General features: G+C 36.7%; 1 protein-coding gene across 3 annotated transcripts in view; it reads right to left on the reverse strand.

Moving 5' to 3' along the window:
- Window positions 1–26,124, reverse strand: part of RAPGEF2 (Rap guanine nucleotide exchange factor 2) — a 169,484-nt gene that overhangs the window by 91,233 nt on the left and 52,127 nt on the right. For all 3 annotated transcript variants that reach the window (XM_054383180.1, XM_054383181.1, XM_054383182.1), the window contains exons 2-4: window positions 23,379–23,449; window positions 20,390–20,446; window positions 9,528–9,611 (exon numbers count right to left, since the gene is read on the reverse strand). In XM_054383180.1, coding sequence (XP_054239155.1) covers window positions 9,528–9,611; window positions 20,390–20,446; window positions 23,379–23,449 — 212 coding nt within the window. The remainder of the gene's footprint in view (window positions 1–9,527; window positions 9,612–20,389; window positions 20,447–23,378; window positions 23,450–26,124) is intronic.

A 26,124-nucleotide genomic window follows, 5' to 3' on the forward strand; every position in this document is an offset into this window, starting at 1 on the left:
CTTATTTTAACCAAGTTCAGTTTAGCTGGGTTTCACATGAATCTAATGTGAACTACAGACTGTTTCTCCAACCAGCTCACCCTTTGAGAATGGCAAAATGGGTTACAATTTAGAAGTGTGGATACATGTAAAGGGCATCCCTAGGGGAACTCTTCAGTGTTCTGATGAAAACTAGGTTTGGCATGGCCATTTTATGACCCCTCAGGAAAAAAAAAAAAAAAAAAAAAACAAGCCACCACAGAGCCCCTCATGCATGCAGATGAGCTCTAACATGAACAGCCCACCAGTGGAGAGGATGCAAGGGGAGAAGATAGCAGCAGGCTTCCCCACACTGTAAACTATGAAAGCAAATGTTTGTCAGCTGAAGGACAGATGATCCTTATCAGAAAATTTGATGTGTACAATAAGCTGACCTCCAATTCTCACTTGAATTAGTGCCTGTCCTTTAGCAAAATAAAAAAAAAAAGCTACTTTTGACTTGAATTTAAATTTATTTTTTAATTTTAATATGTGGCAGTCATGAGCATATCAAAATCATCAGTAGATACTTTTTTTTTCTTTTAGCTTAATTCACAATGTTATATTTACAGCTGCCTTTTTTTGCTTTTGTTGGTTTTATGTTTGGGTTTTTTTAAGCATGAACAAGTAACTGCTTTACATTTGAAAGGAAAACTGCTATGCTGGCAACTGGATATGAATTGAAGAGGCATTTGTGGACCTGTCACTGTTTGCAAATCCTGATGATATGAGCTCACTACATACCATGCATCAGGATGATTAGACTTACCCAGTGTCATATGATAGCTTAGATGTTTACAGTCTCAGATACAATAGCTCGTGTGTCAGTGAAAGGACTCACTTAGAACATCACAACTAAGCACATGCTGTGCAATAATTTTTTGTTTTTAATTTTTTGGGGGTGGGGGAGGTGGTAGGTGGGGAAGAAGCACTGGGTTTCTCAAGAGGAGAGGGGAAAACAAAAAAGAAAAGGAGAGAACCTTGGAACATCACTGCAGCTCCTAGCTTGAGGAGCTGCCTGTGGGGGAAAGACACCGTGGTGTCAAGGACAATAATTCAGGGACTGCAGCAGGAGGCTGTAAAGGCAGGAAGAATCTAGCAAGTCAGATAGAAAATGCTTGATGACTAGTGCAAGTCTGTCTGAAGGACACTAAATTTTAGGAGAAGCACATTTATATTAATGCCTTAATTCTTGCTAAAAACGTGTGAAAATTTCACCTCCAGCTGAAAGCTTTAGTAAACTACTTCAGTGTAGTTACCATCCTTACAGATGGCAGACCACAGCATTTTATCTACATAATGCACATAGGGATTTCTTATGCAAACACAATTCAGATCAGAGGTTGCATTAATCTGGTAATTTATAGCTGACTACTGAAAGCCCTTCAGAAGAAGTTCCTGAAACCCCACAGTGAATAATTTGCAACTGGCTAAATTCTGGACATTTCCTTTCAGAGAAAGTCCCTGCAGTCAATCCCTAAAACATGCCTGACAGACTTCACACCTTTTTTCTGTTAGTACAGACTACTGTTTTGAATTTTAAAATTTTACCTAGTTACAAGGCTGAGTACGGTAAGTAAGTTAGAAAAAAATTAACTTGAATAAAGTTCCAAATTTGTTGGTTTTCACTTTTTATAGCGTTATCTCACAACTAAAGTTAAGCAGAAAAATAGTCAAAAACTCAATCTGAAAGAGTTATGTAAAGAATAGCAATCTGTTCTGTAAGTGTTGATACTTGAGGCCTTTCTAGCCAGTGATTGAGCAATTTTTGGACTAGAAGACCACCTTGGGTTCTTTATGACCTTTGCATATGAACTGCACAAGAAAAATATTTATAAAACTTCCTGTGGAACTCAAGATCTGTATTTATACAATACATTGAAATATATAGAGAGATAAACAAAACTGGAATGTAATAGTAGTGGTGACAACAAAATCTAGCTGTTCTGTTGAAGTGCTGCAACAAGCTGACAGAAAAGATCTTTCTGTGGGGAAAAAAAAAGAGTTATCCTTATTTCATTTTTAAATTACAAGTTCTCATTTTATCTTGGAAAACATTCAAAGATGGAAGTTTTCTCCTAACCTACTTCTCTTTTTTTCCAATGTATTTTAATAAATGGTTTGAATAAAACCAGCTTTGTTTATGCCTCCTCTTAATGACATCTATATTGTCATTGAGATCACTGTGACATCACAAGATCTACATAATGGTCTCAAAGAATGAGAAGCAATAGGAAAACATTACTTAAGAGACAAGACCTTGTCTGAGCACAGTTTAGTTTATTAACATTCATGAAATTCATTCAAACAAACCTCATACAAAGCTTTTAGATACTGGATCCTAAATAAAGACTGTTTCCTATTACCTTGAAAAATGTATGATGAACTAGAAGTCCCCTATAGACTTTCATGATTAATGTATTAGAAATTATCATATTAAAAAAAAATAATTTGACATGTCATGTAGGTTTTTATTAGTAAAACAAGACCATACATTTCCCACCAGCACTTACATGCCCAACTCATTCAATACAACCAATTCGTTCACATGGGGGGCTTAACACATGACCTCAATCAGTAGTTTGCAAAGCTCTTATTAATACAATGCAGATATATTCAAGGTATCTTTGGAAAAACTGCTCTACAATGATAAACAAATAAGCAAACTGAACGACATAAAGGTGAGAAGTGCTTGTCCAATTACCAAAACCAGATCTTTATGTTTCTTTTACTGAACATATGATGCTGATTTAGATCCTGTTCTCATTCATTTACTCCTACAGAATCCATTTTTATTTTTCAGAAATAGTCAGGCTCACTTAGAAGCTATTCAGATCATTTGACACTTTCTGCTTCATTGTTACCTTCACATCTCCTCATTACAAACTTGGAAGAACGCCTGGTAGCACTAGCCCCACTGTACTAAACTATTTTTATTTTCAAAAGATGTCAGCATAATAGATTAAGTCTCTTTAACATTTTATCACTTGTGCAAGAACAAAATTCCAGTAGCACTGAAATCATTGTTTTGATAGGAACAATGCCAGGCACTACTAACATCATTTAGGGGCAGTGTACTCTTCTATTCCCCAATGCCTCAGATACTGGCAGCACACTTGGAAGACGACTAGTTTTAAAGCCCAATGAACACTTAGATTTTTCAGCAGAACAGGAGATGGATGGCATAAAGCAAATACCAAACTCATTTACCTGTAAAAATAATTTGAAGTATTCACATTTTAAAGAACTCATACACCAATTTCTGCCGACAGTACAAGAGGCCATTACTAGTGTAAGTAGCATGTGCCCTGCACCCTGAACTTTGCTACAACAGCAGATGACGTGACAAGACACAGCCCCACTAATTTATGGCTCAGCTAATTCAGCTACAGAGTTGACTATATGACTAAGCAGGAAAGTCACATTCACAGACCTTGAAATCTTCCCTTGCATCCATACCCTGCTAGCCAGCCCTCAGAGAGCTGAGTTCAGGGACAGAACCATGGCAGGTCCAGCTCGTTCAGCACCTTGCAAGGGAGAAGGCATCAGCAAGCTCCAGGCTTTACTGAAAACACTGACCATGATACCAATAAGAGATGAACAGATTCAAGGTAGATTGCCAGATAATGTTCCCTCCCATCAGCAAGCTTTGTTTTCTCCAGGAGTTTGAGCCTCAAATAGTAACCACAGCTGCATCTGCTGTCATACTCCGATTTTAGCATGTCTTAGACATCACAGAAATTAGGAAGTATGTTTCAGGATACATGAAAACGTGTAAATCCATGTATACAGCCAAGAGCTCTGTTCCAGTATGATTTATACTCATGTGCATTACCTATCAAAACCAACCAAACAAAAAACACCCACACAAAAAACCCACACCAAACCACCACAAACACAACTTCCAGAATTGCTAACAAGTTTCCTGAGAGAAGTTATTTACATCATTTAATAAGGACACACTTAGTTGAGGACAAATAATTTCTGCACAAACTGAGTCTCGTTATTGTTTTAAACACGTTCAACACAAGTTCACAATTTCTTCAATGGTTTCCATTCCTTTTTTAAGTTGTTTTTGTATAGGAAAGACTAGAGGGCTCAATTATCAATATTTAAATAAATACATCACTTTTAATTTTGAAGAGAGAAAAAACAGATATTCTCCCAAGTTTTAAAATTAATCTTTCATTTAAAGAAAAGTTTAAATAATTACATACAAAGGCAAAAATTGTGAACTTTCCAAAGGGTGAGCAGCTCTCCACCACCATATGAAGTTGGAGGTGGGTAAATAGGAGAAGATAGCAGGTAGAGCAGAACTGGTTGAATGTGGCAGTAAGGAAGGAAAGTAGAGGCTACAGCAAGGAAAGAGCACAGAAGTGAATAGTTAGAGACAAGAGCAAAGCCAGTTTTTCATAGAGCAAGCTGGCATCACAGCATACCCAAGCATCATAGCACACACCACCCAAACAATCTTGAAAGAATTCAAGGAGAAAAGCAGAAAACCCCAAGCACCAGAACCTACTGGGCTGAGAAAAGCTGCCTAGCAATTATGTATTTTGTTGCATCCTCTGGTCACAAAGGCCATGAGCAAGAAATGAGGATAGCTATGGGAGATCTAGGAGATGATTTGCAGTGCAGCTCCAAGTGAAAAGATGAAAGACCACTGTAAAATATATGCTAGGAGCAAAGTCCTCGTACAAAAACCTGAGCAAATACACTGAGAAAATGTGATAAGAGCATGAATCAGACCTAGGGATGCTAGAAGCCATTCCAAAAGATATTTTGAGGGTCTGTCATATTACTGCTGTCAGTAACCACGTGAAAATACAGAAGAGTCCAGACAACCTTCAAGGAATTGTATTTTCTGCTCATTTATTTTGTGGACTTCATACATACACCTCATTCTACCATATGAGCTGCTTTAGGGTACAGATGCTCAGGGGAAATAGTGGGGAGACTGTTAATTTGTGCTCATTTGGTGGTTGTGGTGAAAGGAGCAAAGTAAGGAAATATGAGGATGGAGAGGGGTGCAATAAACGTCACTGTTACAATTTACAGAAATTAAATAGGAGATGAGATTCAATTGTACTTTATGTCACCAAAAATATGGCACCTTTAATTGTTCAAAATTCTTTAAACACTGGATTACCTAAATAAATTAAAATTACCTAAATAAAATCCAGCCTTATCTTATGAACACTATTTGCTAACTGATGGCCTAGCATTTGAACAAATGCAGGCTGAACTACATTACAATAGGGAAATGAAATGATACTCACACTATTTTCACAAAACAGACATTGTTTAAATGCTAAAGTTTCCTAAGGAAGTTACTCGATATAGGACTTACTGTATTCCAGTATTGCATCTTGAATATTTTTATTATTTTGAATTATAGACTTCTCAAGTAGATAGTTGTAAGTCAGTAGATACAAGTCACCCAGTACTTTATGTAACTTCAGAAAAACTGGCATTTATGCTACTCATTCCAAACTATTTCAACTAGCAGCTACTCAACCATATATAGCACATTATAAAACTGCTTATTTTTTGAATGCTACACTATTATTATTTAATGGTTTGAGGGGGAAAGCAAAGGGGTGGTCATTTCCCATGCTTTTAGACAGCTTGACGGTTCTTAAAATTTGTTTTTTTAAGATATTCTTCTTCCTCAACTATATATTATTTGTCTACCAAACCTATAGTCATCATTGATTCTCCCCAAATAATTTTAATGGTATCTAACACTAGGAATCAAAGATGTGGAAACAATAATTTGGAAGTAAAAATAAAAGTTTACTTGACATATACACAATGGAACAGCATTCCCAGTGTTATCCACCAACCAGTCTGAGGATGCTATATTTGAAACTGTCGCAATGAAGTTAGCTAATAGAGGCCCCAAATGCAAATAATACGCTGAGTATATGCAACCAAATGTACTGAAGTACTCCCAAGTTTCAGCTACAAATCTGGTGACAGCACTCAATCGTGTTCCTCATAGGCTCACATGCCAACAGCCACCAAGTTAAGGATGAGGGGGACAGTACAAGACAGACACATATCATATCTTTTATTTTAAATTTGGCCCACTCCTACTCAGCCAGCATTCAGTGAAGCTGAGCTCAAGAAAGCCAGGAGGATGTGCAAGGGGAAGCCCACAGTCTGAGAAGCACAATCAGATCCCAAGATCCTACTAGCAGGGATGGATACAGGACAAAGGGATTTATTGTAGAACCATGTGGCAGTCTGTCAACAAGAAAGCAGAATTTTAAGGTAGGGAAAGGACTGGTTTGGGATGGTGGATGGTGAGATACTTGGGAAAAAGAGGGATGAATTACTCCAGGCTCTGGGAAAAGAAAACTTGGGGAAATCAGAATTTTCTTAGTCACTTGCACTTCTCAGCTACAACCTGTTCTCATAGTCACATGCTTCACATATTACAGAATTTCCTAGTAACTTTCTAGATGGGCAAAGATAAAATGAATTAAATTGCAAAAACAACTCACTTAAATAGTCTAAATATAAACTTGTAATATATTTACTCAAATGACTTTTTTTTTTTTTTACAAAACAAATTACAAAATTTTATGATCTCTACCTAGCAATCTTTATATCTTATTACCTGCCATTAGTGATGCATCAGGCCATGCTCCATTTGGTAAAGCACAGCAAATCTATCTTAACAGCAGCAAGATACCGAGACTCCCAAATTACGCAATGCTTTAAAAGGTTCTTCAAATAATTACCTTCTGTATGCTTAAATAATCAGTTTAAGCAAACAGTTAAGCAAAAGTTCCCTTTTGCCCACTTTTGACAGTACTCTTCACATTTCAAAATACTACCCTGCCAGTTAATTCTTTCTGCACAGCAGTCTTTTCAGGAGGTCTCACTCCGTTTTCTAGAGTACTGCAAAATCTTCCTTTAGTAGTGTTGCTAATCAGTTTTTTTCCTATGCAGTCTGAGCAGTGTGCTAACTTGTGAGCAATGGATGGAAAATTGGCCATGAGTCAACAATCTGCTCTTGTGGCCTAGAAGGTCAATGCCATTTTGGGGTGTAAGGGGTGTGGTTAGCAGGCCAAGATAGGTTTTCCATCCCCTCTACTCTGCCCTGGTGAGGCCACACCTGGAATATTGTGTCCAGCTCTGGGACCCTCAGTTCAACAAGGACAGAGCCACAAAAGTGATTAAGGGAGCAGAACATCTTCCTTATGAGGAAAGGCTGAGGGAGCTGAGGCTCTTTAGCTTGGAGAAGAGAAGAATAAGGGGTGACCTCGTTGTTTACAAATATGTAAAGGGTGAGTGCCAACAGGATGGAGTCAAACTCTTCTCAGTGATGCCCAATGTCAGCACAAGGGGCAATGGGTGGAAGTTGAGGCATAGGAAGTTCAATGGAAACAGGAAGAAATTTTTTTTCACTGAGAGGGTGACGGAACACTGGAACAGGGTGCCCAGGGGGTTGTGAAGTCTCCCTCTCTGAAGACATTCAAATCCCACCTGGATGGGTTCCTGTGTGATCTAGTATAGCTGACCCTTCTCTTGCAGGGGCGTTTGACTAGATGATCTTTTGAGGTCCCTTAACCCTTAAAATTGTGTGATTCTGTAATTCACTGGCAGCCTAAGTAAAGCTGAAAAAACTTTTCCTTCAAACCTCTGTTTTAAAAATAAAATTTTATATGTTGGAAAATATTTTTTTAACATTTAATTTCTTGCTCATCAGTATTCCAAATCAGAAATCTAACCTGGGTGCCCTCTCACTTTTCCTTTCTTATTTATGGATGAGCCCAAGGCCCAGACATGGAAGTTTATTTCCCAAAGTAAAAATCTTGATTAGCCGTGCCCTAGACTTAAATAAGGTCCTCGCCTACCCTGTAACAACCATAGGTTCTCAACCCAAGATGTCTCACTAGAGCGAGTCTGGTTTTCCTTTCCAGAAATACTTCCTACACTATATCATCAAAGCTTCTTAATTTTGCTTTTATGGACTCATGTCTTTTGTTAATTAATAAATCCCCTCTCTTACATTTGCTTCCCAAGACACCTGATTTAGCAGCTACTTGACTCTGTCCACAACAATGAAGCTTTTTTTAATGCCAAATTCCATACCTGTAATTCACCAAAATCTCAGACACTGTTCTACATGTCGTTTCTGAATTTCTCCAGGTGAACAGCCCTTAAATGTTCTGTTTTGAGTAACAGAATCTGTAATTTTCTGTTCATTCTTCCTGGAAGAATCTCAAGTTCATTGTTTATCTTACTATATCTCACCTTTCATTGAGTATCAAAAAATGTCTGGAGCACAAGCATTGCTGTATTTCAAAGGAATACAAGACTCTTGCCACAGACTTTATATGACCACTATATTAATTCAGACAGCATATATCACTTCTTCTGGCATCTAAGGGCAACACTTTCTGCCAGCTTTTTTTCTGGCATTGCCTGTTCATGCATGACATTTGGGACAATTTTCTTCCATCTGCCAGCAGCAGGGTTCCTATAATCTGCTGTTGTGGTACTTCTCACAATTACCAGTTTTGCACCTTTGGCACATACAGTTTGATGGTACACCAAATGTATCACTTTATCAGCAGTGCCTGTCCTCTTACAGATGGAAGTCCCAAGAAGACCAGCATTGCTCTCCTATTGAAAGGCAGATTTGAAACCCAATTGTTCATATGCCAACCATCACAGCTCTGAAGTAGTTTCCTACTATTCAAAACTGTACAAAAGTTTCTGGTGCTTTCATTCTCACCACAGCATTCAAAGACAGATCATTCTTTCTTTATGCCTTTCACAAATTTTATTATACACTATTTACTTCAAAGGAGCCTTTTATAATAGTCTGAACGAATATGTATATAATCAGCATTTTAGAGTGATTCTGCTCTGCTTTCACTAAAATGATCCAGTTCAGCCAACTTGGTCTGAAATCCTTGTTGTCATTTGCATTTTTTCCATAATTCGAAATTATTAGTATTTTTTATAGTAGCAATATAAATTTGGAGTGCTGCCTCACACTCAAAACTTATCTTTTTCCATTTAAAATATCACTCTTCATTGCAAATCCATTTATGTGAAGCACAGTCAAACAGAAGCAGCCAAACTGACAGAAGCATATGCTAAAACGTGCACTAAAGACTTGTGCATTGTAAGAAAAGCCTGAGGAAAACACTGTGAGCTCTAGTGCATCCTATGATTTAAGTTTGATTACTCGCAGGAACAGATTGCTTGGTACTTCACCCCATTTGTCATTTTTTTGTGGTTTTATTTTTAAATTGACAGAATTTGCATGACGCTTTGCATGTTTCCACAGTGTCCACAATGACAGGCTTTCAGTTCTAGCTATGGGCATAAAACAATTACCACTGGTAATAAAGATAGGAAAAATGTGCTTGTGTGTGCACTTATCTATTTCATTAATCATAAGACATTGCCTTGTAATTCTAAAAATACTCTACTAAAATGATTTTATTTAAATACAAAATGCAGTACATGCATAGCTGACATACCTGCTCCTTGGAAGAAACATAGATTCTTTAATGAAGACTGAACCAGACAGCAGGATATACCAACAGGTACCAACATCATCAGGGCTGAAAATTTGAAAAAAGACAACAGTATAAGACACTTGATTTAAGTTACTCCCAGCATTACCAAATTCAGAATATGAAGCAAAGAGGCAAAAGTGTTCAGAATTGTGGAAGAAAGACACAGTTCAATTACTTACAAAACTTCAAACTATTTTAATTTCCTCTTGCAAATATACACGTTATTAGAATGCCTCATTTCATTTGCTTCACTTTTTAAAAAGCATACACCCATTTGATAACAGCACAAATCTAATGAAAAAATGAAGTAATTAATATCAAGTCATGCTACAGTTAATTTGTTGTATTGTAACCTGTCAAATCCATCACTTTCCTCTTGCTGCAGAGAACTGTAGCATCTTCTGCTCTATAAATAAGGCTTCCTTTCCCAATTCTAGCCATCTCCTTCACTGTGTATTGAAGACAGAAATTTGCCTTGGCATCCATCTGCCTTCCCACAAGTTAAGAAAGAACTGGATACATTTGCAGATGGCAAATCTACAGCAGTTGTTAGCCAACTTTACCTGATGCTACTATACACTGCCCCTTTCGTGCCTCTTCCTGGTACAAGAAAAAAATTGCATTCAAAGGACCAAAGTTTCTTTTCCCCTCTCTTCATTCTACAGAGGAACTGGATGAGGACTTTGTCAATGTCCATGTTGTTCTACTGCAAAAAACAGCTCTTGCTGTTGAGTAATGCACTCATATACTCTTCTTGGATAAGTTCACATAACATTTAGACTCAAAAAATAAAGTAGTTTATGGTTATTAGAAATAGCTGCAGTAGAAGTCTTGTGCCTTTCTGACAGTTAGCATCAAGAATATCTGTACTTCAGTTTTTACCACTCATGCCTTTTCTAAAGAAACTTGTGAATTGGCTTCAAGTGCACCATTCTGAAAACCACATTCCTAGTGACACTGAGATGCATATTACTGAACTGATTTGTAGCACCTTCTCTTTTTAAATTACATCTGAAGTTTTTTGCAATAATTATATATTATATATATTGTAAAATGACTTGAAGCAAGAACAGCTTGCATCTTTTAATGATTATGACAGCATAGTATTAAAACTCAACCTTAAGTAGGCTATGTACATTAGCAGCATGTTCTTCATTTGAGGAAATTCAGTTTAATAAGTACCTACACAGCATGGTCCTCAAAACAGGAGTGCCATTTTCTCAGCACTCACTGTATTATGTTTTCTAGAAGGAAAACTCAAGTTAGGGGGGAAAAAAAAGGAACTGGCCTAAAACACGAATTCACCCAATCTAAAAACATGCTGCATTTCTGTTTTGTGCTGTATAATATAACCACAGAAGAAACCCAAACATCAGAAACAGAGAATTAACAGCAGAAACTGAGGACACAATCTATGACCAAGAACAAAAGAATTTAACAAAGATGAAGCAGCCTATATTTTTTCCCTACCAGCCTATGACCTGACAAGTGAAACCACAATGGTCAGCTGCACTCCCAGTGAACATAACCTCTTCAAAATGACAACCTCAGGAAATACTTCTTTATACTGATAGATAATAGAAAAAGAAGTGATAACATGGTATCAACAATGAATAGTTTTAATTTACATAGTTGAAGTACATCAAGCTTCCTTTTCTCATGCTTGTTTCTCACATGTGCCTGTGTTGCCCTGAAACACATCAGTCTAGAAAAATCAATACTGTATATAAATACAGAGAGAACCAGGTTAAAGCAGATAAACTCAAGAAAATCAATTCCAAAGAAAATACTGTTCTCACAAGCATTAATGTGCACCTGAGTTAAAAAAGACATCTTGAAGCACTTCCCCCCATAGAGTCCTAAGCTGACATGAATACACAACCAGCATTGCTGCTGAACTGCAAGTCTCCTAGTGTTTTTGTTGGGTTTTTTAATAGGTATCATTCTAAATACAAATAGCTTTCACTTATTAGCACAGTTGAAACTTTAAAACAGACATTTTCAGCAATCATTATAGACAGAGTGATTTCCCAAACTGCCAGGAAGTAACTATTAGGATGTCAGTGATAGTTTGACAAAGAACAGAAGTGTAGTCTGACAGAAGATAACATCGTCTGGGTTCAAGCTTTATAAAACACAAGTAATCTTATACTTGTACAGAACATCATTTCCAAGGATAAAATAATTAAAGCAACAATTTAGAACAAAATATTTAAGCCAAATGAAAATACTTTAACTTTTGCAAATCTACTAATATACAAGGTTTTATTTACTTCCCTTAAGGATCAAATCACCTATTTCACACAACTACAAGCTGCAGCCAGACAATATACTTCTCTGCTTTGAAAACTGACTCCAAAAGGTGAACACAAAACTCTGCAAAGTAACTCCATAGCTGTTACCAACTCTTCTGTCTGGAAACTTCAGTTACGTAATTATACAATAGACTATGAAGACGTCACCAGGCTGTCAAAACTAATAAGGCTGAGAGGTAGACTCAGATTTAAATCTTTGTCTTTTCTAGCATATGACTGTTCTGAGACCTCGAAGGCACTCAGAGCTCAAAAAAACTCTCTGGAATAATGAATCATATTCAGCACATGCTTACCTGTGCGCATTTGGTTCATCTGAGACAATAAATGTAAGTACATACAGTGGCAAGAATTTGCAGGTGTCTGTGATGACTGCTGTCAAACGTGCTTTAATTCTGTCACATAAGGCATCACTTCAGTGCAAAATTCAGCACCCAGACATGAAAGCTAAACAGAAACCTTTGCAGCTCTGAACACCTTCTGGTCACTGGTTTCACAATCAACTCCCTTAAGATAGCACTTGAAAAAAAGCTCAACAATATGGGGGTCTCAATGGAAGCAAACTTAGAAATGGCTTCCATATAATTTCTTCTTAATATTCCTTTCACAGAAGATATGTCTAACCTGAGACCTAAATAACAGTGGTGTCATCCTCCTTCCAACAGTGAATTGAATGGCCCAGCAAGTCTAGATGCTGGAAGGACCTTTAGTAAGTCAAACATCAGCATCCAGAATTACTTTCGAATTCAGAGGTATTCTCCAAGCTACTTCACATAAAGGTCATGAAATCAACAAGAACAATTTCTTGGTTGTGAAGGAGGTATTTAGAATTATTTTCTCCATTGATCATTAAAACTGCAACCACTTCCAAAACTTACATTTAAACTGGACATATTCCCATTCGTACAAGCTGTAACATTGGTAAGTATTTCAATAAAATAACTTTATTACAAACCAAGATGTACCTACATTTTCATTAAATCATACTCAGTGTTGTTGAAAGTTGAATAAAGAAAGCAAATATAGAGTAATTCAGAACAGACATGGTTCGTGTTCCCAGATCTCTGCTTGAGAGGAATAAAAACAATGAAAATCTGACATGTCACAACTGGGATCTCTTTCAGGTATTCAAGCACTACACAAAAAGAAATTAGAGAGAACATTGTTATGCAAGCTTATCCACAATGGGATATGTATCAGCAGTTTAACATGTCTGTTTCTCTTTGCTCCTTTTGGTTATTCTCTGCATGCTGAAAGCTACAGGTAGTTTAACTGAATAATCATTGCCAAAATTAGATATTAGTCCTGACATGGCTTAGGATGTCAAACATGTCCACGTTTAACAATTCTCTCAGGTAGATCTCATTGAAGATCCTGCTCACTAGCACTGTACTGTTGCAACACTCAGAAAACTTTACTCACACAGCTAGCCCTGTCTGTAGCCCTCCTAAACAAGGTAGTTAAGCAGTAACCTGACATGTGCAAGAGCATTTTAAATGCTCTTGATAACATTAAGGGATATACCCCAAACTGAAATAAAACCAATTGGGTACTAGCAAAAAATAAAAACAAAAAAAAAAATCACATGTGCCGATTTTTTAAGCAACACAGTCGCATTTATTCTTACTCCTCATCTTTAAATAAGAAAAAGTTAAAATACAGCCAGTAATAAAATTCCTAACTGGTAATTCAGAACTTCTAATTTTCACTAAAAAGGCATCTTAAAGTGCATGTTTCAACTGAGGTCTATGATCATCTTTTACTAATGGACACATGATGAAAAATGCTCCGTTGTCTCCTAGTATCAAGAGTGAGAAATAAAGAAGAATAAACCACAGGAAAAAAATTTGTTGGTATTCATGAAAAAAAATTATCAGATGTAGGTTTTTTCATTAGAGTATTTATTTTTATTCTTTTCCACTTCTGAAATAAAAATGGTAAAATAAAATAGAAAATTCAGTCAAATCAGAGATTATCACAGAGCATCAGTAATGTGTGCCAGTCTAAGCTGATTAAACAAGCAATCAATAAATACATTATTCAGTTATGCATAGGCAAGCTAATTGACCTATTGTCCTTGAACTAGTATAAAACTTATATAGTGAATTAGCCCTTGATATCAGAATGTAAATTCAGAACAACATAAGAATTTCTAGTTTCCTCAATCAGGAAAATAATGACAGAAATGACAAAATAAAATTACCTTGCATCCAAAATACTTTGATAATGAGACAGACAACACTGCTACTAAATCTTATACCTTCAATATTTCTCCAAAAGCAAAGCTGTTATTCTCAAAATTACAACAAAAATGTGACAGCTTTTAGCTAAATGTTTACAGTAAAGAAGGTGAAAATTAAAACCCTCTCAAATGCCCGTTAGTCTTCATTAAAAAGAAGTCTCAAAATCAGGTCAAACAACACAGATATCTGGTACTGGACATGTAAAGCCAACAGACTGTAACATTGACCACTGACACTATTAAGCCTTCATTCAGCATTTGCTTACACAGAGCTGACTGCCAAGTCCTTGAACATATTTGTTTTAATGATACACATAGCCTAAGAAATTCCTCACAGAAAACATATCCACCGCACAACAGCTAAATCAGGTTCCTGATTTACCGCAGTGCAGGTCTGGCAGTATCCCAACACTACTCTGGCAACTGGCCGACTATCAGAAGGAACAATACACCTTTACAAATACTTTAGGGGGGGGAGGAGGGTAAAGAAGACAAGCCCTGCTGCAGCAGTTCTTTACATTATTAAAACTAGTACTGCATGACTTTCACAGAAACCCATGGATGCACAAGAATGAGTATATGTATTTCCTGAAGAGGTCTACCTGAAAAATCATACACTGACCCAGAACAAATGCTTCAAACAGACATATTCTGAGTTTACTGCATATTCAAAGCAGCTTAAATAATTTTCAAAGCATCTCATATTTCTCTAATACCAAGGAAGAAATCTTTTACAGGGGGTTTCTGAAGTCAAGAATAAACAAGGACAATAAATACAAAAACGTGATGCAGGCCTCTATAAACAGATGCATCCCATCCAAAAACCAGAAATTTTGGTTAAGAGTAAAGCATCAAAGAGAATAAGAGAATAACTTTACTGGTCACTTGGAATATCACTAGTGGAAACAAGAGCTTGATGCTCTACACTCCTATAGCAATTCTTTACTGTGGTGTTTTAGGTCTTCAACTATGTCTATACAAACCTGTATGGATCTATTTCTCACCTGTCCTTGCACAGAACTACTGTACATTAATTGCATAGACCTACAGCTGCAAATAAATGTATGGCTTAACCATAGAGTTAAGACATACCCAGATGCTTTACAACTAGATCCAAAAATCCCTATTTGACTTTGTGCAATGCATGTGTCCTGGGGCAGATGACAGCACCTGGGGCAAGCATGCCCCTGAGGAAGCTCTGCAAGTTCCCTGCCAGTCACTGCCCCAAGCGCATCTTCCCAGCGCCTTCAGGCAGCCCTCTAACAAAACTTGTCCCACAGCTACACAAAGCCAATATCCTCTAGCATTCTTCAGACTCAACCTCATGAAAGACAGTAACGTTTTCATCTAAGCAACCAAAAAGTCACACTCATTTCCTTTCCAGATGTCATTCTTTTCAGGCTTTGACAGCTAGCCCAAACCATTGCATGGCTAGCCCAAAGCAAATGTGTTTGGGTCTTTGTGCCCTGCTGTGGTGATGTAACTCAGACAACCTGGCTAAGATTGGATGATGATATTACTACTACTGGACCTGAGAATTTAGTTCAAAACACGGAGATATGAAGATGACCATGTGAAATTATGTATCTTCATTCTTTTTACAGCCCTCTCAGCTTCTCATCCCCTTTTGTGTCTTCATCCCTATATACCCTCCCCCCCATACAAGCACTGTAACCTTAATACAAGTGGATTGTTTTTCATTCCACATTACATGACATGATGAATGAGGAAAAAAGCAAGACAAACATTATTGTACACATACAAGTATTACACACCCTGCCTACCATAGTCAGTAACTTAGAAACTGAAGATATGTATGTTAGCCGTAGATGTTCTCTGTAGTGATAACCTGGTTCTACAAGTAACATTTTTTTCACTCCAATCTCCAGTGTGTCTGTTTTTTCCACAACACAGTCCTCCGAAAACACTCTTTTATTAAAGCACTGAAAGTTCCACAACATAAACAACATAGAAGCACAAAAACCTGCTGACACTAGACAAGAGTTTTTTCCAGCTTGTGTCAGTGAGAGCTGAAATTCCCCCCCCCCACCGACAATAACCAGGCTAGCTCAGTCTGGAAGCAAATGAAAAGCTGTATTTACAAGCAGAGAAATGCAATGAATATGTACAAATATACAAAATTCACAACATTCACAAATATATACAATCAACAGAAAAAGCACAACCGATCTCCCTTTGCTTCCCCAGAAGGGGACCCTCCCAAAGGGGCCTCTCTCTCTCTCCCAGGAGCTTCCCCCCAGACCCCCCTGGACAGAGAAGCAGAGTTAGTTAAGCAGAAAGTTGTTAACTTAGCTGCCAAGGTCAGTATGTTATCTTCGGCCAGAAGAGAAGAAGAAGAAAACAGCAGCCAGACAGCCCAGCAACTGCCCCCACTGCAGAATGCAGAATGTGCAGAGTGCCCCTCTTTGTTTTGGGTAATAGTTCTTAAACATTTCTATCTATCCAATGGAAGTGTTTAGAACAATCAGTATTTTGCTTTCTTACACCCAATAGTGACTTATTTACAATATTTCACTTTTCTCTGTTTTGAACTTTGCAAGGAAAAAATTAAAAAGACAGTTTCAAACCATCACACAGCTATAGACATTAACACTAACACTCGGCTCAAGATGTCCAAGAGATAACTACTCTTCTTTAAACACTTGTCCTTTTCTAAGAGTCAATGCAATTAAAACCAGTAGCATACTACCGAAAGGCTACAGACTGAGAAATTTCTAATTAGTAAGAGCTTAAATCCAAAATACACATTTTTAAAATCTCAGTAGACACATGTGGAAGGTGGGAGCACATATCCTATCAGGATTTTCTTGGAAGATTCTCTAAAATACTAAAACACACTTTATAATACAATCGCCTGTGTTAGTGTTTCCTTTATAGTCAGTTCCTGGTTCAATTGCTCAGAAACAGAGGGAGTAAGATCACAAAAACATGTTGTGCTATCATCTAGAATTCAGGGCAATTCAGAAACATGAGATTTTGTTATTTAATGACTTAAGACAGCAGGTCATCAAAACTTCAAATACTTTCTGCTGATTCAATGTCTTTAGAAAAGAAAATAAGGGAAGCTTAAAAACATACAAGGACTTCCTTACAGAAAGCGTAAACCAAACACCATACAGATAGAAATATTGAACAGCAGAGCTGAAAGCCACATAGAGCCCCTGTATGACTAAGAAGGGGGAAAAGAGATGATGCCTTTATTATAAACTATTAATATATTAATTTACTTATATGCAGAACAGTTACTGCCAAAGATTCCTCCTTGCTATCATAGCAAACATTTTCAATTAGATTTGAAAACTTTTATTCACCTGTCAAGAGGTATACACATCCTTTCCAAAGAAAATGCTAATTGAAAACTACTGCTGGAAAAGTCAAGAATTACTGTTAGGCAGATATGAAAAACATAACTATTTTTTAATTTGAAGTACTGATAAATTATATATCAAGTGACCAAGCTAAATGTTTAGGTTTGTGAGGTTTTGTTTGGTTGGGTTTGGGTTTTGGAGGGGCTTTTTTGCATGGTTTTTTTGGGGGGGTGGGGAGGGTGTTTGTTTGTTTGGGTTTTTTTAATAGAACATTTAAAGTAGATTTGAATAAAGGTAGCAAGTAAAAACTTAAAAATCAGGTATGTATGTCAAGTAAACCTCAATTCTGAAATTATGCCTTGCAGGTTTTAAGCCCTTTTATCATTAATTTCCCATCAAATGAAAGTAGTAGAAAGTAGCAAATGAAGAATAACTCAAGCTGAACTGCCACTTTTAATAACCCAGTTTCCATATAAACAGTGAGATGGCTGTAGGGTTTGAGAATTTGTCACTACCATGTACACTTGCTGATAGTAAAGTAAATGCAGATGAGATGCGCCATTTTTAACAACATGCTCCATTTTATAGATTATCCCTTTGGTCATTAAAAAAAAAAAAAAAGATATTAAGAAAATTAACTTCTTTTCAACAATGGAGAATAACAAAACCCACTGTATTTCTACAGTGTGGATAATTATTTTCAGCATTGCATACATGCAAAGAAATGTACTTCTTTTTTGTAAATACAGCTGACACTGCAGATATGACCAAATTTTTCACAGTGAAAAACTTTTGATCAAATAAACAAAGCAGTTGTGCTAGTTTTCATGTTAGCATTTAGGTAGAAAGATTTAGCTTATCCATGCAGAGACACAATGAAATTGTACCTCAGGAAAGTGACACACAGGTGAATGCACGGCTCCAAAAGTTGCAGCTATTCTAATAGCTATTTCTAATGAACAAAGATTAGCACCTGATTTCAGATTCCAGCACAAGTCATATCATCACTGGGGGGCAAGGGGGGGAAGGTGTAACTTAAGAGTTCAAATTCAATGCTTATTAAAACCCTAGCCTTCGTGACCAAAAATAAGAGCTTTAACTGATACATTCTGGCATATTCAGTAAAAGGTGACCACATTATATGCTCCTAGCTCATTTCTTATAGCTCTCATTGAATGGATTGATTATAACCTGGATAATCACATTACTTATCTGCTGTAGTATTCCATTTTTTCCTAAACATGTACATTATAAAAGCAGAATTTGTTTGTTTTGGTTGGTTGTAGGTTTTGGTTGGTTTGTTGATTTTCTTTTTTTGTTTGTGGGGGTTTTTTTGGTTGGTTGTGTTTGGGTTTTTTGTTTCGGGGGTTTTTGTGTTTTTGTTTTTTTTTTTTTGGGGGGGTGCACTGTTGTTGGTTGGGGGTTTTATTTGGGTTGGTTTTTTGTGGGGATGTCATTTATTTAATGTTTATTTTAGAAGAATGCATCTTCAATATATATGCTGAATTTGTGAAACAAACAAACAAGATTCCTCCAAGTTCATTATCCAGAAATAGATCACTTGAATTAGATTTCAGGTTCTATTTTTCTGACCAAGTATATCTTAACGTTTGAATTTCATGGACAATTTAAGCTACAACTCAGAGTAACAGAACACATACTTCTGGCTTTAAAATACTGATATTTTTATTTAAACAATAAAAATAAAAAAATTTCCATGTTAACTCCTGGGTTTTGTCCATTCAACATTGTCAGAGAAATACCAGCAAAAGCATGTCTTACATTAGCATCTCCATACAGAAATTGCCAAACTGCCCATTAAATCTACTGAATAAATCATGTGAGGAAAAAAATGTCAAGAAGTGAGTCAACAGGAATGACAGGCAAACAACCAAGGTGAAGATGAAGTCACATGAAAGGAGTGACAAAGGAAATCAGCGCAAAAGAATTGCAAAAAAGCACTGCAAGTTAACCCAGATTTCATAATTCTCTGCTTGTGCACTGTATTTTCTCAGGCACATATTTCCTAGTAACTTTTGCGTGCCTTGAATGTATGCATAACTAGCAGCCTTAATTCATTCAAGCTTATAATTCAAGCTTAAACAGTTGTAATGAGCTCTGCTGGTTCTAAACAAATCACCAGCATTATGGTCACTAGCAAACTAGTCCACAAAATTAATAAAGATTATATTGGTCTAATTAAAATTGTCTATCCACCTATAGATTTTGATCTCGTGCATTTCCCATACCTAGCTGATTACAGGGTTTGATTAGACATTAACTTTGCTGAATGGTCAAAGCCTAGCATTAAAGTTTGTTCAATCACATCTTCCTCCTGATGGCCAATATAGGCAAAACTGCACATGTGAAAGAGAAGCCATACAAGCTGCATTCTTTGTGTGCTTAAACATTCAATCAAAAAAAAAAAATCTTTCAAGTCTAGTTTTAGGGGCAATTGTTGAAAATCCGATAAACCCTTTGTTTCAATGAGTTGCTTGCATAAACAAAGCAACTGCAATCCTCAATCTCTACTCTAAATTTGAGTTGACATTAGATTACATCCCTCCTAATTATAAGCTGTGTTAAATATGTCAACTTGGCACCTCTGGCACGAAAAGCTGATCGCTACTACTTTGACAAAATTGAAGTAAGACTACGTGACAACTCACTCTAATTTGAAGACAACGCACATACCCTAATTCTATATAATCTCACAGGTTGCAACAATTAATACAACATATCACCAAGCAAGAGTCACTATTAGCTCCCTCACTGGCATCAGCAAATTTATCCACTGTTTGACAAAGAAAATTAACTGCCTCACATATGTTTAATAGACTGTGCACTGGGCAAGAGAGTTGGCAGTAAAAACTCTATTTAGTACAGTTTTAAATTAATTACTTCTTTCTGTATAATATGAAAGGAAGCAGAAATACTTACTAATACAGAACTTCATTTGCTTCATGTCTTTCATATCTAACCGTTTCACACATCAGTCTGAAAGAGAAGGAAAGTAGTAAATTTTAATTGATTCCTATCAGTGTCACAAAGACTTCACTTTCTAAAAGATAGTCAGCATTCCCATGTTTGTCTGCAGCACTTATAAAATCTAACCATCAATTTAAAGCTAAGATAATTTTTAATTTAAGAGAAAAAATGTTAGTCTAAGCAGTAAAGTTATTATTTCATTCAAGATCAGATTTGATTTAGGACGCTAAATGTAATTGGTGCCATAAAAACATTTTCTATTAACAGCATAAAATTATACTGAGCTCATTTTATAAAGTGATCTGATAAAAGTAAGCAAGTTGTTTTATAAGGAAACAATTCAAAATTTTAAAAATGGATGGAAATCTATGATATTTAACATTAATCAGAGATACCACAATATATAAGCTGCTCCCATTTTAAAGTCAGGCCCAACGAGTAAGACAAGAAATTATGTTGCAAGGTAACTCAATGCTTCTCATTTTGCTATAATGCAACAACTTAAAAATTACCATCGGATATTAATGCTGAAATCTCACAGGCCTCAGAATTTCCTACAGGCAAATCCTATGTCTAGAAGGGAAGATTAAAGCATTTTCACATTCACTTTCTGCCTGACAGATGTGGCATAATAGATAGCAACTATAATAGTACTTATCATGTAAGCAATGCTAACTTGGTGTAAAAAAAATTAACATGACATTTCTGTTTAGCGTCTTAAGGAAACAGATCTTATAACTACCAGGGGGTGGCAGAAAGAAATAAATCCTACTGCCTCCCTTAGATTTTTTTTTTTTATGGCTTTGTAGCAAACTGCAAACACCAAGGCTATTTGACAGACAGTCAAAGATTTCTCTAAGAGGCTCATGTGAACATTTAAATGAGGAACTATATTTAAACTTGGGAAAGAAATTCTCATTCTTCACAGGATGAGTCATCAGAACTTCAATGCACCAATGACTGTCTTCTTTTGATGATATCCTAAGTGGATAAAAGTGCTGTAGAATTCCTGCTCAGGCAGAATGTCTCAAAGAGTTGATATGAGGCCTAAAAGAGTTGGTCTGGGTTTGGTGTAGCATTTAGAACACTTTTTATTGCCACTTCCCTTATCATTCATTTCAATAGCCAGCAGGCTGCTACAAAAGATCTCAGCACTCATGTATTTCACGATTCTACTTATAAACTCAACCATCTAAAATATAACGCTTTTTCTGTTCAGAAGTAGCAGGCTGTAGTGGTATCCTGCTTATTCATAAATTGTTAACAGAAAGCAGAAAACTTAATTCTGTTTGATAATTTAAAAAACAAAACACAAATGAACAAAAACCAAACCACAACACCTGTTTTAAAACCAAATTTTGCTACCACAGCCTTTCCTCCATCCTGGTATTTTAGATCTACTCTTTTGATCATCTTTGAGAACTTTTCTTATAAGCAATGTCTGTATCATTTAAGTAATTTTTTATTGTATATAAATTTCAGCTAATGAAAAATCTTCTTGCTTCCTGGTGCAGCAAAATAAAGCCCAACGACTTACTGAACGACAGAACCTTCTCTCTCAGGCACTGCTTGCCAATATAAAATCAGGTCTTTCCAGAATCCTTTACAAACTGCAAAAAGCTGCTTTCTGCTTCTGGATACTCACCTACTACCCTCTGATCCTCTGTTTGAGAGGTAAGGGGAAAGCACACATGAGGTTACTGATGAGAAGATACTAGAGTCATTATTAGCAATGCTATTTGAAAACCACTGCTCAAAGACAGTATGTGCCCTACCAGCCTTAAACAACGCTGGGCAATTTGCCATCTAAGAGTAGGAGTTGTAGGAAATAGAATCAATTTAACAAGCAAGTTCTGTTCCTCTCTGAATTGGGAGCAAAGGAAGTACATTCTTCAAAAAGTCATGCAAGCTCACCACTAGCACTGTCTTGAGTTCTACAGCACTTTTAGCCTATTAGGACAGTAACGCAGGAGAAAATGCCTCATACAGAAGACAGCTAAGTGTTTCAATTCTTATGTTAATTTGAAACAGTTAATAATTACAGTGATCAAGTGACACAAACTACATTGCTTTCTCAAATATTTAAAAAAATTAATTCATTCTGGTGAGTGCTGGTGTCTAATTTTTGCTCAAAAATGATCTCTGTCTGCTTCCTAAATAAGTGTAATATATTCAAGATGAGATCATCAGCAAGCCATAATGTAAGTTATTCACTACTAGAGGCTATATTTAATACACTGGGTTTTAATGCATCTCAGAGGTTTCTGTGGTAACCCACTGACATAGGAAATGTTGTATCCTAAAGAATACCATAAAAGCTTTCTGTCCCTAATCTGCTAGAAGCCCAGCCTTTTCCATGTATGGTACTGTCAACAGAAGCTCTCTTCTAGGAATTCACTCTGCTGGGAGAGCAAGTTCCACACATTCCTCAGCAAGAACCTCATTCTGCACAGGAAGCCAAGAAGCACACATCAACATACCACACAACCATATGTGCACACTTTGATCTTTGTAAGCAATTTAACATCAGTTCAACTTCAGCTACGCAAAACTTGATGTGCTAAAGCTCTTGCACATAATGGTGTAACACAAAATACTTCCATTGAATACAGTCATGGCCACCTTACAAAGTAGAAGTAATTACATTACTTTCATTCAGGACTGGAACTCGTATTCTTTATGTGATGCATTTATTCCTAGTGTGAAAGTTTGAGGAAAGAAGACCAAACATATCCATAATAGAAATCACAAAGAACAAACACGGATAAACACATGTAGGCATACAAGGAGAAAGTGTTAGGACAATAAAGAAGGGAAGAAATGGATGCAGAGATAGCCAGCTTTTCAGTTTGAGGAAGGTACACAAAAGTAATGTATAATTCCCAAACTTACTGTTCCTTTGCTTTGTTACCCCATTAACACGTATCTGTTTTTATCATACCTTAGCTGATGCTCTCTCAGATTAGACAAGGCTTCCATTCCATGTAAATAGGAATATACAATCTCCAAATCCTACAAACATAAGGAAAATATCATTAGTATTCTCAATTTCATACAATATGTCAAAACTGTACATTTGCAAAGAACCTGAAGCTCTCTTAATAAAGACAGCAGGAATATTTGGAATAACATATTTACAAGAGATTATAAGGCAAGTTCCCAAAACACGTATGATTATATTTTGGAACACAACATGGATAAGAATGATGGTATGTCCACACTGGAAAACACAAACCCAGAAACCTTTCTGCTTTTGCTGTCACTACTTATGTCCAGGAAACAAGTCTGATGCAGAATTCTAGTGAGCTAGCTTTTCAGCTACTACTGTTCTGCTTCCCAATGACAACATACCTAAATACTTCAACTTACTTCACAAAGCAAGCTCATGGAAATTGGTGTTTCTATGCTTAGGGGAAACAAAACTACCAAAAACTCCAACAGTACATGAGTACTTATAGAACTGCATCCTCTTCCAATGCAAGGTAAATCACAAGCTTAAATAAGAAAAGGGAAAGATTGGCACAAGATAATTAAAATTAAAAAAAAAAAAGCCATAAATATAATCCTAGTGGTAGCAAAGTGTTTCATCCAACCTGTGTAGTCCTCCAATATCCAGCTCAATGAACATCAATAAAGATATGTAAACAACACCCATAATCTAAGCTTCCTAAGACACAACCATAGAAACACTGATGTCAGTCCAGAGGGTTTGCTCAAGTTGTATTTAAAATCACCAGTACACTTGAAGCCTCAGTGCAGCACACAATACCTAGGATTATTTAACTTTGCCTGATGGATTTGATTCTGTTTCATCATCCATTTCTTAAGGGTGCTAGTTAAGACACAACACAGCATCCGTAATTCAATGAAAATCAGAGCAGCAACTGACTACCACTCATTGAGGCTGACAAAGTCAAGAATAAACTAACACAAATAACACTCCTAAGTTACTGTAGGAAGATGTTTTCAAGTAATGGAATATATCAAACCTATACATTTAGGAAAGATTTAGTTACTGGGAAATATTTGTGTACTTGAAATTGACCACAAAGCACAGAAAAGCTTCAGTTTTCAGACAGTGGAAGAATGCTAGATGCAGTATTTGGACAAACATTAGGACTGAAGCTACAGAGAGAACTTGAATTTAAGCAAGAAAAACTAAAATCTAGTTAAATATATTAAGTGTAGGAATACCGTTTAAGCCATAACATAGAACTGAAAATCTCAGTGGTTAAGACCTAAATAGATATATCAAAAAGAATGTATTTTTCTCAAAATGAAAAAAAAAGCAAATACTCAATTTCAAAAAGTGGAAGAAATGCACAAACCAAAATCCTGTGATTTTACTTCTATTCTGGTCCTTCCATTCCCTCCTAGAGGCTTTGCTCCTTCTATGATGAGCACAGGAGACATGAAGGACAAAAGTAATAATGCATGGTATAAGATGGAGGGAATTTGGACACAGAAGGCTTTGAAAAGAAAATAAGAGTGGTCAATTGCTGTTTTACTTTAATAGTACTAAGGTGAAAGGATATGCCTGCCACAGTCAGTGGCTTGCCAGACACGCTGGGGATGAGCAGAGGCTCCTCAGAACCCTGTGCTGGTAGTGGGGTAAGACATAACGTCTGGCAGTGCGTGGCTGCCACTCATCCAAACAGGCCAGAGGGGAAGCTGGGAGTGGACCACTGAGGATCAGATGCCCGCAGTAGCGAATTACAGGGAAAAGAGCCTGGTCAGAAGGTACTACTGTAATTCATTTCCAGCAAGCCTATGTAACAACAAGCAGAGGCAGACCAGAAGGAGAGTAAGTTTGTCACCAGCTTGTACTGAGGTTTCTCTCAAGTGGCAGAGATTTTATCTGCAGCAAAGGATTCACAGATGAACTATGAACCATTAAGGATGCTATCTTATAGGGATCCACAGACCTAAAAATGGAAATCCGTGGTAAAAGGGACCCATTGACATTCGTTTTCCAAAACTGCTGAGTGAAACCAACCTAATGATCAACCATGCAGATGTACAAAGCAGTAAAGGACACAGGTTACGCTCCTAGAGAAATGCAACTGAAGAGACTCAAAGCCGGGAAAAAACAATTAAATCACTGAAGGGAGTTCTTCTGACCAGTTTCACACGCAACAGACAAGATAAGTTTAGTGAACACTTTTCAAAACATAAATAGTCTGAGCTTCAAAACACACTAGTCAAATATTTACAAATACAACATCCCCTATGTCCCTACATCAGGAACTGCAGAGGAATGTCCTCATAAAGCCATGTCCACCCTCCTAAATAAAGACTTTTAAAACATTTTTTTTTTAAATCAGATATAAAGAGATCTAAAGAAGAACAAGGCTCTCCCATCAAGGTTGCTGACTTCAGCAACACAATGGACAAAGTTGAACACATCCCAGAGAGAAATAAGTTGTTTTTTATTATTTGCAAATAAAAAACAAGAAAGCAGACTACTGCTCCAGGCAGCAGGGTCCTATCAAAGCAAACAGTCATTATAACATTGCAGCTGATGCGCACTGGCATTAAAATCACACAACTGTTTGAGAAGTGTGGTATAGTTCATACTTTGTACACATTTTCAGAGGGTGTCTAGAAGGAAACAGCACCCTCTAGCACTGAAAGTTTGGCATTGAAATCAAGTATCATCCCTTCCAACTAAACTCTCTATAATAGTG

This window comes from Indicator indicator, chromosome 8 (genome assembly GCF_027791375.1).
Source record: "Indicator indicator isolate 239-I01 chromosome 8, UM_Iind_1.1, whole genome shotgun sequence".
NCBI classification, from domain to species: domain Eukaryota; kingdom Metazoa; phylum Chordata; class Aves; order Piciformes; family Indicatoridae; genus Indicator; species Indicator indicator.